General features: G+C 55.9%; 5 protein-coding genes across 5 annotated transcripts; 3 read left to right on the top strand and 2 right to left on the bottom strand.

Annotated features, from left to right (window-relative positions):
• Positions 1-389: 389 nt before the first annotated feature.
• Positions 390-1,294, top strand: JCM15063_002496 (Rab family GTPase; the record flags this gene model as incomplete). Its single annotated transcript, XM_076677596.1, has 4 exons — positions 390-590; positions 686-784; positions 858-1,077; positions 1,146-1,294. The coding sequence occupies 4 exons, from the start codon at positions 390-392 to the stop codon at positions 1,292-1,294; spliced, it is 669 nt and encodes a 222-aa protein (XP_076535294.1).
• Positions 1,295-1,545: 251 nt separating this feature from the next.
• On the bottom strand, positions 1,546-2,948 carry JCM15063_002495 (DASH complex subunit DUO1; the record flags this gene model as incomplete). The annotated part of the gene is made up of 4 exons (XM_076677595.1): positions 1,546-1,802; positions 1,868-2,111; positions 2,189-2,308; positions 2,382-2,948. The coding sequence occupies 4 exons, from the start codon at positions 2,946-2,948 to the stop codon at positions 1,546-1,548; spliced, it is 1,188 nt and encodes a 395-aa protein (XP_076535293.1).
• Positions 2,949-3,174: 226 nt separating this feature from the next.
• JCM15063_002494 (uncharacterized protein) lies at positions 3,175-3,494 on the top strand (the record flags this gene model as incomplete). The annotated part of the gene is made up of 2 exons (XM_076677594.1): positions 3,175-3,387; positions 3,438-3,494. 2 exons carry the CDS (start codon positions 3,175-3,177, stop codon positions 3,492-3,494), a joined length of 270 nt encoding a protein of 89 aa, XP_076535292.1.
• A 1,456-nt stretch (positions 3,495-4,950) lies between these two features.
• JCM15063_002493 (uncharacterized protein) lies at positions 4,951-9,780 on the bottom strand (the record flags this gene model as incomplete). The annotated part of the gene is made up of 4 exons (XM_076677593.1): positions 4,951-5,534; positions 5,613-8,693; positions 8,764-8,848; positions 8,929-9,780. 4 exons carry the CDS (start codon positions 9,778-9,780, stop codon positions 4,951-4,953), a joined length of 4,602 nt encoding a protein of 1,533 aa, XP_076535291.1.
• A 1,970-nt stretch (positions 9,781-11,750) lies between these two features.
• Positions 11,751-14,089, top strand: RET2 (coatomer subunit delta; the record flags this gene model as incomplete). Its single annotated transcript, XM_076677592.1, has 6 exons — positions 11,751-11,753; positions 12,156-12,557; positions 12,635-13,119; positions 13,199-13,524; positions 13,602-13,927; positions 13,997-14,089. The coding sequence occupies 6 exons, from the start codon at positions 11,751-11,753 to the stop codon at positions 14,087-14,089; spliced, it is 1,635 nt and encodes a 544-aa protein (XP_076535290.1).
• Between the last annotated feature and the right edge of the window lie 376 nt (positions 14,090-14,465).

The raw sequence follows: 14,465 nt of genomic DNA, 5'->3' as shown, positions 1-14,465 counted from the left end.
TCTCTCCGAACTCTCGACCTGTCCCACCTAGTCAATTTCTTCCGGGAAAAGCTGTAACACCTGATGAAGTATGAGATTTATGGCGTACCGATGAACACGGTTGCAAAATATACCAGAGAGAATGATCCGTCGATCGAGCGAGTGACGCTGCGTTCCGGGCGTCAGGTTGACTGGCTTTCATCCCGCACTAGACCGCTCAATCAACCTTTCCTCGGCGCGATAGGATCTCTGCAGCTCCAATCGACTCGTCCAGACTAGCCTGCTCGTTTCCAAGTCGCGCTACCCCAGACTATTGATCTGCCACCGCCTCCTCGCATCAAACACTCGCGCACGCTCTCTCCTCTCTTTCTCAACCGCTCTCGAAGCACTTCACCTGCAAACAGAATAGAATGGCGGCAAACGTAGGAGCGACCCCGACGACCTCTTCTCGCAAGTTGGTCCTGCTCGGCGAGTCGGCAGTCGGCAAGAGTTCGCTCGTCTTGCAATTCGTCAAAGGCCAGTTCGACGACTACCGCGAGTCGACGATCGGAGCTGCGTTCTTGACCCAGACCGTACAACGCAACAAAGACAACAACTTTATCAAGTTCGAGGTACGCTCCTTCCTCGCCTCTCCCGGCGGGCCCCTGCTCGCGCATTGCTTGCTTGACTTGGCGTCTTGAGCACTCACCTGTACGTTGTGTTGTAGCTATGGGACACGGCAGGGCAAGAGAGATACAAGAGTCTCGCACCCATGTACTACCGCTCGTCGCATGCGGCCGTCGTCGTGTACGACATCACGTCCTCGGTCAGTTCCAGCAAGGGCTATATCTACTTGTCCCTCTCTCTTGTTCTGACGCAAACGCCTCGGCTGTTCCCAGGCTTCGCTCGAGAAAGCTCGATCTTGGATCGCAGAGCTACACCGACAGGCAGACCCTTCGATCCTGATCTACCTCGCCGGGAACAAACTCGACCTCGCGCAGGAACAACGTCAAGTCAGTCGAGAAGAAGCCGAGAAGTTTGCCCAAGAGGAAGGACTGTTGTGGAGCGAGGTTAGCGCCAAGACGGGACAAGGCATCAAAGAGATTTTCCAGACTATCGGTATGTCGTATGCAGTAACCCGCAGGAGCTCCCAACTCTGATCTAATGTTCTTCGCTGTTTCTATCAGCTGAGAAATTGTCGATCGACTCTGCTGCAACGGGAGGACGGAGCGGTGTAAACGCATCCAGCGGGGCAAACTCACTTGCGGGTAGAGGCGGCATCGACCTCAAATCTGCCACAGGCGGACTTGTCTCGGGCGAAGGTTGTGCATGCTAGACGGGTTTCAAGCTCAAACTGCGATGACGATAGGCTCTCTTTCGCCCTCACTTTTTTTTTCTCTTCTCTCTTCTCGCTCTAATCGCTCCTTGTACGGATCGTCGATTCCGCGTTCATCACGTTGTACTCTTTCCATATACTTGTCTTTCCCCGGGTGCGACTCGTGTTTACTGCTGCCCTCTCGATTTTGTCTCTCTTGTAACTACTCTGTTCTCCATGGTGCACTATCGTCATGAGATACGTAGGAGAATTCAGGTTGTACTCGCGCCTCTCCCCCGCCCGATCCCAGATCCTCTGCTCCTCAACCCTCGCACGCCTCTCACGCCGCTCACATGCGCACTCCCTCTCCCGGTAGTAGTACCACCATTGAACGTCGGGATCCCCGAAGCCGACGAGAAGGATGACGACGAAGTAGATGGGGAAGCGCTCGAAGTTGCAGTCGGTCGTTGAATGCCTGACCCTCGAGTTGAGATCGTAGTCGGTCTCGCTCGAGTTCCTCTGACGAGCACTTTTGTCAAGTTGATACGTCAGCTCTCTTCGAAGCAGTTCTCAGATCGAAAAAAAGAAACTGACCTCTTCCACCAGCTCCTCCAACAGTCGAAGCGCCTCTCGTTCCTCTGACACTCGAACCTCTCGCACCCGTTCCAGAACTAGTGACTTTCCTCCTGTGTTCAAGTTCTTCTTGCTCCCGCTTTTTACGTTCTTCCGCGTCCCGTGCTTGTTCAAGTTCGAGCCTCTCTTGCTCTTCAGCTTCGATTCGAATTCGTTCTTGTTCTCGCTCGATCGCCTGTTGTCGATTCGCCAAAAATTCCTCGTCCTGTGTTCTCGCAATTTCGGTATTCGTGAACGATTCCTGAGGTTGGTATGGATACGTAGGAAGGGTATTTGGCTCACGGCTTCCAACCCTTTCCATTCGGGATCGAGGATCAAGTCTTTCGAATGTTCTGCTTGACTCGATATCCGCGAGTACAGATCCAACAAGTCGTGCGATGTATTCGCTGAGGCGGCTAATTTCTGTAGGGCACCTCTTTGAAGACGTTACAATGCTTCTGCTTCCAAGAGAACGACCAAGATCGTTTTCACTTACGCTGATATTGGTTTCGGTCAAATTGAGACTCTTGATGACCCCTTGCAAAACCCTGTTCATCCCTCTCAATTCGGATCGTTCCGCCTGAAGGTGTTTGATCCGTTGTTGATCTTCGGGAGAGAAACTTTCGAATCCAGGTACGAGCGTCGCATCTTCTTCCTCCTCCTGCTCTTCCGGAACCGGTCCAGCTCGCTCTTGTCGCTCGTCATCGTGTACATGGGTCGTCGTTGATCCAGAAGGACCAGAACCTGTATGCGCAGACGAAGCCATCGAACCTCCAAACTCGAACGCGCTAGGGTCTCGTTTCGTCATCATCGATGATGTTCGAGTTTGTTCATTCGAACGATTCGGTCCGACTTTGATTGTTGCTTGTTCGGTCGTGTCGAACCCGAACGAATCATCATCTTGACCCGGTCCGAAACTCAAATCTTCGTCTTGCAACAATCCTCCAACAGAGTACCGTTCTCGTGGTCGTCGGTCGGTCGAGTCGCGATCGTTGTCGTGGTGCTGGTGAGGATGAGTCGTCGAGGCGATCGAGAGGTCTCCGAACTCGTCCTGGAACGACATGGAACCGGTGTGTTCTCCTCTGCTTGCGTACGTCTTGCTCGAACTCCCTTTTTTGCGATTCGAGCGTTCGTAGAACCTTGTATGTGGCTTGTGGACAGTTGAGCAGGGGGGAGGATTGAGATAAAGAAACGCGCGACTGTTCCCCGGACGCGACGCGTCCTAGTTGCGCGCCATCATCGATATTGGCGAACGCGCCTTTGGCAGTGCGCTTTGAGCCTTAAACCGCATGTCCAAAGCACAACGCCGACGCCAGTCACAAGCTCAGACCCGCGACAGTCCTGAGCCGGAAGACCTCGAACGACAACAACGCGAGGAGGAGTCTGAAGCGATCGCGCTTGAGGAGGAGCAAACTGCGCGACGAAACCTGCATCGATTGGGGTTCACCCTGCCGTTCAAAGAGAGCCAGCATGTCAACCTCATGGACGCGTACGCCGTGCAAGTACGGATCGCGGAGGCCAAATGTCGAAATCTCTTGGATTCATTCCTTAGGGGCGAGGATACGACGACCTTCGCGGACAAGATCAAGGACCTCCGGCTAGAGGTTGAGGTCTGGTCAGCCTACCTCCAGGCGATTCAGCTTTACGATTCCTCCTCGGAGCTACAAAGAACGTGGATCATCCTCTCGTACATGTGGTCCTTTCGGCCCGAGAACCCTCCGTGGTTTCCTGTGGGGACTTTTACGGTAAGCCCGCAAGGTTGTTGCTCGCATTTGGCTCCCTGACTGAGAGCTGAATGGTTTCCCTTTGCTCAATCTGCATGGACTAGGTTGTCGGTTCTCAGCCAAACCCAGATCCCAATCGGGATATTCCGAAAGCTGGCCAAGGCAGAGCCCGCAAGAACATCCTGAGGGGATCACTGATGTGTCTGCTCATTGCGCTCAATCACCCCACAATGAAACCGGTTTTTAAAGGCAGACCAGAACTGCTTGCCAGATTTTGCCAGAAACAAGATCGTCGAGGCTTGAACCGCAAAGTTTTGGAGCACTGGCGTGTGGGAAAATACGACGATCCTGGCCTCCGCGGTCCATTGAAAAAGCCTTTTAAACTCAGGAATTGGCCGGAAAAGATTGAAGACTGGATCCCAGCTACAACTCAACAGATGGCAGACTGGTAAGCAATTTTGCTCGTTGTCAGTTCTTCACACGATGCTGAAGAATTCGTGACCATCCCGGGGCAGGTTGCAAAACATGACGGAAGATTGGAAAAAGAGCAACTGGCAAAATCTCTTCAGGCCGATGTACTCGAGCAGAGAGATTGCCGAGTTGGGACCTCTTCCCCTTGGGGATGTGAAGGAGAACCCAAGGAAACGGCATGCAGCCGAAATGATCTAGGAGACGAACCAATAGCAGATTGTACGATGGCTTACATAGGGAACAAAGAGCGCTATTTGACTTTGTCTGTACTGAGCACACTGTGGCCATGGTTTCTAGTTTCCCCAAAGACCTTTCTTTTTCACTGGCACGACATTGCATGGTCTTAACGATCATTGGACACTGCCTCTACTTACAACAAGTTTGAAAGATGCTCAACGAAAGCAGCTGTGAAAGACTGACTCATCGAGACCATAGTGATCAGAGGTGTGTCACAATCGAAGAAAATCAATTTTTGCGAAAGGGTGATCAACGAACGAGCTAAAACAAGAAAAGGGTGCTATAAGCTAGCATGCACAGACAGAGAGAGAGCGCGACGGCAGGCGAGAGAGAGAAAAAGCAGAGACAGGTGAATGTAGACGCAGAGCAAAAGAGACTGACACGGACACAAAACGACTAGTGTGGAGAGAGACTTGTAGATAAGGAGAAAACGATTGCGATGGTTGTGAACTAGGGGAGGGAATAGACGACGGTATCGAGGGAACAACTGGGCTCTTGCGCACAGAGAATAATTAACATGATAGTAAAACGATCTCTGTAAACCTCTACTCATCAGCAACTGGTGCGCAGAGCGGGGACAGGCAAAAGGACGAAGAGGGACTTACCAAGAGAGGCGGAGACTCTGGAATACTTCTAGACAACGGGTCCTAGTTCGAGCGAGGACAGGAGTTGCTCGTACACGTGCTTGTACGACCACGGTCCTCCTCGCATCCTCTTGATGTCGACGCAGTACAATCGATCGAGGTTCTTGACACGCGTCAACTCGACCACGAACCGCACTTCGTCCCCGGCATCGGCACTCTTCTCGCCCCCGTACACTGGGAGCGGTTGTGCGATGACGGCAGGTGCACCTGCACCGAGTGCGGGCGTATTCGAGAGCGAAAGCATCGAAAACTGCGACACCGAGGTCGTCATGGGCGACGAGAGCGGGTCGAGGTCGGGAGATCCGGGAGACGCAAACGTCGCACCGCTGCTGCTCAGACTCGGCGACACGCCGCCCGATGCGTACTTGCTACGGTTGAACAGCGAGCGGAATCCCATCGAGGGCGACTGGGGGAGTGACGGAGAGGAAGGAAGGCCCGTGCGCCGATCAAGCGCGGATGCTGCAGCAGGCGCGATCGAGGACGAGGTGGAATGGGCGCTGCCACTCGCAAGTGAGGGGCGCATAGCATTGTTGGCGAGAGCCTTCTTGCGACTCTTGCGGAGACATTTGATTTCTGCAGAATCGCCCGCGTCAGGTCAGCTTTCATTCACAAGCAATCGAGGTCGGCTAGAAGTGAAAACGAGGGACTGACTGTAGTCACCCTCCATTGCCATGTCAACCCCCATGTTCCACAAGGCCGTTTTGAGCTCGAGGATGACCTCGTCCGGCGAGCGGTAAGTCACGGCGTTCTTGTCGAGAGCTCCCTGGTGGAACCGCAGCCTCGAAGCAGCGAAAGCAGGTCCCTGAGTCGACACTGGAGTCTGTGGGGCAACGATCACCGGAGGTCGAACCTGAGTGAGCACGGCAGCAGGCTTGGGTTGAATCGTCGAGTTGCCCGAAGTCGAAACCGTGGTCGCTGCGGTCGAAGCAGACACGACACTGCAATCACTTTGTGCGCCAGAGGCAGACCGCGATGACGGCGCCGAAGCGTTCGATTCGGGGAATGGTGCAGGAGCGGAGGTGACGACCACAGCTGGCGCGCTTGACTCGACTCCGGCAGCGACGGGCGAGGGTGATTTGGGTGATACTTGAGGAAGGAAAGCCTTCTTCTCGGGTTCCTCTTGAATGCTCGCGACCGACGAAGGACCGCGACGGTCAAAGTCAGTCGAGATCGGCGCGAGGTCGCGTTCGTACCCTTTCGTGCCTCGACGACGGAACCAATCCATGACTGCTTTCGCCTTGCCGGAGGGGGTCGCTCCCGCCTGGGAACCGGACCAATTCGCTTCGAGATCGGCAGAGCGACGTTTGCTCTGTCCCGATGCTGAACGCGAGCCGTTCGGTCGGACCCAGGCGGGAGAGGTCGAAGCAGCAGGTACCGGCGGAGGCAACATCGGACCACCGGGTGAGAGAGTGCTCGAGCGGTACCTCGTCGCCTCCTCTCTTGACGCTGCGATCTGATTGTCAATGTTCGCCTTGACCTGCTTGGGCACTTTCGAGCTCGTGCTGTTGCGGAACGGCTGTAAGCTCATAGCCTTCTGACGCCGGTTCGCCTTCCTTCGATTCGTGACTTCATCCAGCACGGCGTCCTTGCTCGATTCTCCTGCTGCCGAAGTCTTGTCGACACTCGTGGTTGATCCTCCGAGGAACGAACGAATCGAGAATCGATCAGACGGAAGTCCAGTTCGGGGTCGTTGTACCGTCGAGGCATTCGAGTCTTTGCGAGCGATAGGCGGCTGGTTGGGTGCTGCGGCCGTAGGAGTCGAGGTACCGCCTGTGTTCGACTTGACCTCGGTGTTGACAACAGCCGGTTCACTCGCAAGCAGAGCCGGAAGAGGAGGCAAGTTGGACGCTTCGCTCGGAGCGAAAGACTGGGCCGGAGATCGCGAACTCTTGCGTTTGCGAGGAGTCTCGGCAACGTCCGAGTCGGTAGGAATCGTAGTAGCAGGCGCTGGGAACGGTACCAGTGGAGGCGTTGCCGGCCGGGATGTCTCGGCGACGGTAGGTGTGATGGTCTCAGGAGAGTCAGCAACATGCGCTACGGTGGTACAACAAATGGTTAGCTCTGTCGTATGGGGGTATCTCATCTCTGAAGCTTTCAACTGACCTGGCGCAACCACCACGCTCTCGGTTTGTTGCTCCTGAGGGGCATCCTCCATGACAACATCTTCGGCAGGAGCGCTGTCGGGAATTGTCGAGACATCAACGACGTCGGACGACGCCGGTACTGTGACGTTGTCCTTCACCTCGACCTCGCTTTGAACTGGCAGACTCGGTTCGGGCGCTGTCGCTTCTTCTTTGACGACAGTCACGGGTACAGTCTCGATTGGAGTAGCGATCGGTGCGAGAACTGGAACGAAATCTTCCGGGATATCGCTCGAAGGTTCACGAGAAGCGGTAGGGCGACGACGTGTGGACGGAACCGCACCTCCGTCGTACTCGACTTGAACTGTAGCTCGATGGGCTTTCTTTCTCCATTCTGCCGCGGAGGCAGCGTTTTCGACATTCGATGCTCCCGACGAAGGTGCGGGAGGTGGTACGCGCGTGCTGGTACGACGAGTGCGAGTTGGAGCCGATCCCGCGTCGAGCATGACCGAATCTCGAGGCGGAGTCGAGCTCGACGCGGCGGGTGCCGAGAGAGAAGGAGTCATCGCCGTCGAGGCCGGAGACGGGCGAGTTTCGAACGAGAACGGATCGGCTTCGACCTTGACGAATTGAGCCTGGGTAGTGGGCGGAGACGAGCTGACGTACGCTCCCGAACGCCGTTTGGCAGAAGACGAGCGGTCTGCGACGACCATGGGTCGAGAGGCCGTCGAAGACGTACGAGATCGAGGCGAAACCATGGCTTCTTCGAGAACCGTTGCTGGTGAAGTTGGGGTGGGAGGTGCAATCGTGTACTGGTCGAACCCTTGCTGAGCGAGGGGTGTGGTCGCGGTCGAAGAAGTGACCATCGCACTGCGGTGTCGCGCAGCCGAGCTCGAAGGAGCTCCGACCGAAGTTCCCATGTTGCTCGTCGAAGTCTGACTGCGAGACATGGCCGGAGCGAATCCTTGCGCCGCGAGTTGCTGCGCTTGTTGTTGCTGCACGAGCCACTGACGTTGGATCTCAAGCGCTTGGCGTTTCGCCATTTCCATCTCTTGCGCTTGATACTCGAGTTCCTCGACCGTCTTGTCAAATGCTGATGCGTACTTGCGCAGCCATGAGTGCCGCGTGACCTCCTCGATCGTGTAACGTTGATCAGGATCGGCGACGAGCATACACAGCAGCAATTCGCGCGGTTCGTCCGTGATCCATTCGGGGAACACGAGCGGAGTGTTGAGGATGTATTTGTAGAGCAAATTGATGTTGTCGCCTTCTGGGTTCGCGGGGTCGTCGTCGTACGGCAGGTACCCTGCGAGCATCGCGTACAAGATGACTCCGCACGACCACACATCGACTGCGGTACCAATGTATCGTCCATCTTGCACGACGAGCTCGGGTGCAGCGTAGCAAGGAGATCCACACGACGTCGCCATGAGGTCCTTCTTGGCATCGTTGAACCGGTTCGCGAACCCAAAGTCCGTGATGATGACGTTGCGATTGCGATCGAGTAAGAGATTCTCGAGTTTGAGATCGCGGTGAACGACTCCCTTGCGGTGCAGGTAAGAAACACCGGAGATTAGTTGAGCGAACAGTCTCGACGCGTCTCGTTCCTTGAGGTAACGATGGGCGAGGATGTGGTCGAATAGTTCACCACCTTGTAGAAGGAAGAGAGCGATCTATCAACGACTCGAACAGTTTTGTCTTGAATGCCAGGAAATACTCACCTGAGGCGTATTCGAGCACGATTCCGATATATTTCTCCGTCTCGATCACGTCGTACAGACGCACGATGTTTGGGTGTCGTACCATCTATTGCAAGTGTCGAATCTCGTTAGTCGTCATGAAAAAAGAGGCCTTCTCGCAAAAGAACCTTTATACGGGAAACGTACCTTGAGCACTTCGATTTCTCGCCTGACCTTCTCGCCGCGCTGAGCCGTGTCGACGTTGCCTCGCTTGATCAACTTGATCGCGACGTCTTCCCCCCACCTTTCCCCATGCACTCCGAGCTTGACCTTGCCAAACTCGCCCTCGCCGAGCGTCTGCAACAGAATGTACGGCCCAAAGTAGATCTTCTGACGCGGCATCGGGTGTGGGTTGTACAGATGCGGGTACGGTCCCTGCCCGGCGAGCGACGCGCCCGTAGGCAGGTATCCGACCGATTGGCGAGATCTCGACGACACGCTCGCGCCCTGTCCCTGTGCGACGACCGGGGACGGGAAGTACTGCTGATGCTGTGCTTGTTGCAAAGGAGCACTCGGGAACGGATGCTGCTGCTGCTGCTGTTGAGCTACAGCATGGAAAGGCGGAATTACCGGGACTGCCGGGATTGCCGAAACCGAGACGGGTCGGTGCGCGTGGGCATGAGCATGAGTCTGAAGAGGTGGCGAAGGCAAGCTGTGTTTCGTGTCGTAATTTTGCGATTGCGAGTTGCGACGGCTCGGCGCGGCCGACGCAGGGGTAGACGCGCTACTGTTGCCAGTAGACCTGCGCTTGTTCGGGTTGAACGGAGGGATGATCAGACTCGGATCGTACGACGGTCGCGAGCGATGCCCTGAGGTTGACGACGTCGGGTAAGCTTGGGCGGGAGGAGACGGGTAGCGAGATTGAGGGTCATCAGTCCGAGTCGAAGGACGTTTCCTGCGATCGTCCGGCGTCGTCGGCGAGATCGGTTCGTCTGGAAGCTGTGTCGACGGCGACTGGGGGGTCGGAGAGTACGGGAACGCGTGCGACGGAGTTGCCATGGTCGACGAGGCGCGAGAGCTGTCGCGGGCAAGCGGAGAAAGGACCGAGAGATGCTAGTTAGTAAACAAGCGGTGGCTTCGTGCGTGCCATGGAGGGTGCGAGCAGCTGCGTAGACGGGTTCCTGTCAAGCCACACCGTCCGAAGACGAACCGCACGATGCGATCTTTATGCGAGACGCAATTCGGAGTACCCGGTGCCGCGATGGTCGATGAGGCTCCATCGACGCGTGCGAAGCGCCCAGCTCGGTATCGGAGGTTTTGCGGCTTCGTCTGGGACCATACCCATCGACGTCCATGGGACGCTCGAATGCGGGCGTCCCCACGTACCCCCTCTGAAACTCATCTGTGAACATGCATCGCGTCCCCTTCGCCAGTGACCTGCAAGCTATTCGGACCAGTCGACTCACCCTGTAATAGGCGAGGTTCAAGCGAGTGCTGGTGTCCCAAGAACAGCGCGCAATCAAGGCCGAGTGAGGCGTGTGCAGCGTGGGTAGCGTTTCCTCGAGGCGAAGTCGCGACTCGGCGAGCGCGTTTGTTGAGTTGCAAGTGTCGGATTTGTGGTGAGTCGCCTTCTAGAGTGAGTAGAGAGGATTTGACGCGTCGAGCTGACAAGTTGAATGAGTGGAGCGAGGGGACGGAGCGAGAGACACGAAGGATCGGGGGAGCCAACAGGGCAAACCCTCGCGCGAAGAAAGGGGACGCGGACTAGAGTCGAGACACGTGACGCTCGTCTGGCTGGCGAGTGAGAGCGGTCGCGTAGAGAGGACGAAGAGGCGAAATCAGCGAACCGACGGCAGGGAGGAGAACTACGAGCTGCATCTGAATTCCCCCGATTCGCGCGCGCAGCTCGAGTTTGAACCGATCGCTCACCTTTTTGTGGGCTCCAGCTAGGTTCGGGCCAAACCTATTGCTCGGTCGAAGTCGAGAGCGTCTCGGAGCCGAGACGATGCACAGTTGAGAGAGTTGAAGGACGAAACAGAGACGCGTCGTGCTTGCATTTCATTCGGTTCAATATGCTAAGGGGGTAGACCTTTCGCGTCTAGCGCGTGCGCATTTGGGCCCAGACTGGATAACCAGAACCGACGCGCCGCAGCCATGCTCCTGGTTTCCCTTATGGATGATCTTGTCGACGACAGTCGATCGAAATGTCCGAGCGTGTCCGTGCGCTCTCGCTTATGAAGCGGCACACAAGTCGAGCTGTGACCCTCACGCAGGAGAAGAGCAGCACATGCACTTTGAGGTTCTTTCAATGAGTACTTATGGTCGACGACGAGCTTACAAAGGTCAGGGACAATCGAGAGGACTGCAAGAACTAAGCATGGAGATGCATGGCCGTTCCACCGGTCTCTTCAACATCCCGGCGCCGGGGCAACATCGAAAGGTAGACGATCACGCACTGCTGGGGTAGATAGATCCCGGGAAGCAACAATGCCCGTTGTCGGGTGAGGAATGCTCAAATGGATGGATGATTCGAGCGTGAAACGAAATCCGCCTAGACTAGCGCCGGACCAACCGAAGCTCGTTGAACCAGCCTTCCGAGCTGAAGAGTGGAACGATACCCGCTCGCAGACGAAGAACAAGAGCCGCGATAGTCGCCTGGACTGGACTAGTAAGACAGATAAGTAAAACGTAGTAGCCCGTCTTCGCGCAATAGGAGGATAGTCTCCAAGCAGAACCGGCGAGAAGCTTTAACAAGCAATGACAACGGCCCCAAAGTCCACTTTCGAGCGCCGTGCGGAGGTTAGCGGATGTCAGCTTGAACTGGCGACGGGCGAGCGTGCTGGTTAAGCGAAGCAGCAGGAATTCCCGGGGCGCTGTCGATCTATCGAGCAGTATCTGTGCCGACGCGCTCGATAAGTAGCAGAGTACCGCTTGAGGTAGAGTGAGAGAGGGAGAGGGGAGAGAGTGCCCGGATGTCGAGACGTCTCCAGATCTTCGACCTCGTCACTCATCCCTCTCTCGCACTTAGAATGGTACGTGCCGCTTTGGAGCTCTACGCAGAACCGAATGCTGATGTCTTGGTCCCTGCCGACCCCTTGTGTTTCCCCCCAACCCGACTGTGATGGATCAACTCCACGTACTTGCGCCAATCGACGCCCGCTCTCGCCCTTCGTCTCGTCCTGCTTCATGAATCTGTGTACGACGCGACGTATTCTCGACAGGTTGTGCTCGCGGCGAGTATCGTCACAAAAAGCGGCAAGCGTGAGTCCCGCCTCGCCGTGCTATCCGATCCGAAACCCGCGCGCAGCAGACCTGCACCGCTGTCCCCTGCTGGGTCCTGTCACAGTCTGAGCATGCGAGCAGCAGAATAGGGAAACTGATCCGCCCATGGGCCGTTCTCCTGTCGTCGACTTGCAGCGCTGCTCTCGCGCCAGTTTGTCGGCCTGCCTCGACCACGCCTCGAATCGCTCCTCGCGTCATTCCCGCGTCTAGTCTCGCCGACTTCGGAGCACACGGTCGTCGAGTCCTCCGGAGTTCGCTTCGTGTACACCCCACTCGAAGACCTCTACGTCCTCCTGATCACCAACACTCAATCCAACATCCTGCTCGACCTCTCGACCTTGTCGCTCATCACCCGCATCGCGACTGAACTCGGCAGTGGTGGCCGTGGTGGCGCGATTGGCGAACTCGACGTCATGCGGGTCAACTTTGAGATCCTCTCGGCGTGGGACGAGGTCATCAGCATGGGCTGGAGAGAGAACGTCAACCTCGGACAGGTTCGCAACGTGCTCGAGATGGAGAGTCACGAAGAAAAGATTCAAGAAATCATCGCGAGGGTCAGTAGCGAGATTCCAATTTCTCTCGTAATGAGCTCACTCACACAACCTTTTTCTTCCCTCGCTCGCTCGTGCAGAACAAGGAGCACGAGGCCAAGGAGGAATTGAAGCGACGCGCGAAGCAGCTCGAGAACCAGCGACGGGAAATGACGCGGCGGGGACAGAACCCTTACGCGAACCCTTCGGCACCTTCGCCCTACTCGCAACCTTCGTACCAGCAGCAAAACAACAACCACAACGGTTCTTCGTACCCTGGCGGACCGGGTGCGTCCTCGTCGAACCCGTACGACCGCGAACCTCCGGTGCCATCGTCGAAACCCTTCAAATCAAAGGGAATGCAACTTGGTGCTGCCAAGGGTCGCAAAAAGGACGACGAGCTCGCAGCGGCTCTCGGAGGGCTCGACGTTGGAGACGACATGCCGCTTCTGAGTCACCAGATTCAACAACAACAAGAAGCCGAACAGCACCAGCATCAACTGCAACAATCTTATGCTTCGCAGCCGGCAACTCCGACTGCACCTGCGAAAGACGCAAATCCGTTTGGAGAGGTCGAACAGGCAGCGTAAGTTTTCTCTCGATTCTTGCGACCGAGGAATGGACAGAAACAGGTGCCGAAATTGATTTCGAGGACCATTGTTCAGTGTGCACCTGGTCGTGCGAGAAGCGCTCTCGTTGGCCCTGAACCGCGATGGTGGCATCGACTCTCTCTCGCTCAAAGGTGACCTCGACCTGCGGATCTCGGACCCGCAATTTTCGACGATCCTGGTCAAATTGCCGCCGCCGGCCTCGGCAGGAGGCAAGAACGACCTGCAGTTCAAAACTCACCCGAACGTTGACAAGGCGGTATGGGCGCAAAAGGGCGAAATCAAGCTCAAGGAAGGCAAGAAGGGATTCCCGGTCGGACAAGGGCTCGGTGTACTCAAATGGCGAATGACCGGAACAGACGAGAGCGTCGTACCTCTCTCAAGTGAGTCTCAATCTTGGCTTCGCTGTCTCCTCGTGGGAGGAAGGGGATTCTCATATTTGCAAGTCTATCTATCACAGTCAACTGTTGGCCCTCTGCCGACTCTGGCAATCTCACCGTCAACCTCGAATACGAGCTCGAGAACCCGTCGCTGTCGCTCCACAATGTCGTCATCTCGATCCCGCTACCGGCAGGTGCAGAACCTTCGATCACGGACCCGCCGGCGCATGGTGAATACACGCTCAATCCCATGACGAGTCGACTCGAATGGACGATCGACGAAGTGAGCGAAGCGGCGGGCACAAGTAGCGGAAGTATGGAATTCGAGTGTGCGGGAGACGATGCCGACGCGTGTTTCCCAGTCTCGATCGATTTCGTCTCGCAACGCGGTATCTGCGGTGTCGACGTTAGTTGCTACTCTCTTCCTCCATTCTCCGGTCCCTCGCTGACTCGTGAATCTCGTTATAATTCGCAGGTACTGTCGGTGCTGAACCCTGCTGCTGGCAACGAACCCGTCGACTTCTCGGTCGACTCTCTCCTCGCGGTCGACAAGTACGAGGTCGTTTAGGTTTCGAATCTCGCACCCTTTTTCCTCTCTTTCCTTACTTTGATGTTTGTTTCTCCCTTCGATATGAGGAGTTGCGTTGTTTTTTTGTCTTTGGGGGTAGTGCCGCTGTAAAAGAGATCCCCTTACTACAGTTTCGGAGCGTGATCTGCGCTACGCGTTGTCGACTTAGACCAACGTGAAACCTTTCGTTTTCGTGTTCATCACCAAAGATTCGACGCCCTTCGCTACCAAAGCTGTATATAATTGTAGTTTTATTACGATCTTCACGAGCAAAGGTGTTTTGGCCGAGCGGTCTAAGGCGCTAGCTTAAGGTGGACTCGCAAGAGTAACCCGCTAGTCCGAAAGGGCGTGAGTTCGAATCTCACAGACATCAGAT

The sequence above is a fragment of the Sporobolomyces koalae genome (genome assembly GCF_050403365.1).
Source record: "Sporobolomyces koalae JCM15063 DNA, S_koalae_JCM15063T_v1_ctg9, whole genome shotgun sequence".
Lineage (NCBI taxonomy): Eukaryota > Fungi > Basidiomycota > Microbotryomycetes > Sporidiobolales > Sporidiobolaceae > Sporobolomyces > Sporobolomyces koalae.
This window is presented reverse-complemented; position numbering and strand designations above follow the sequence as displayed.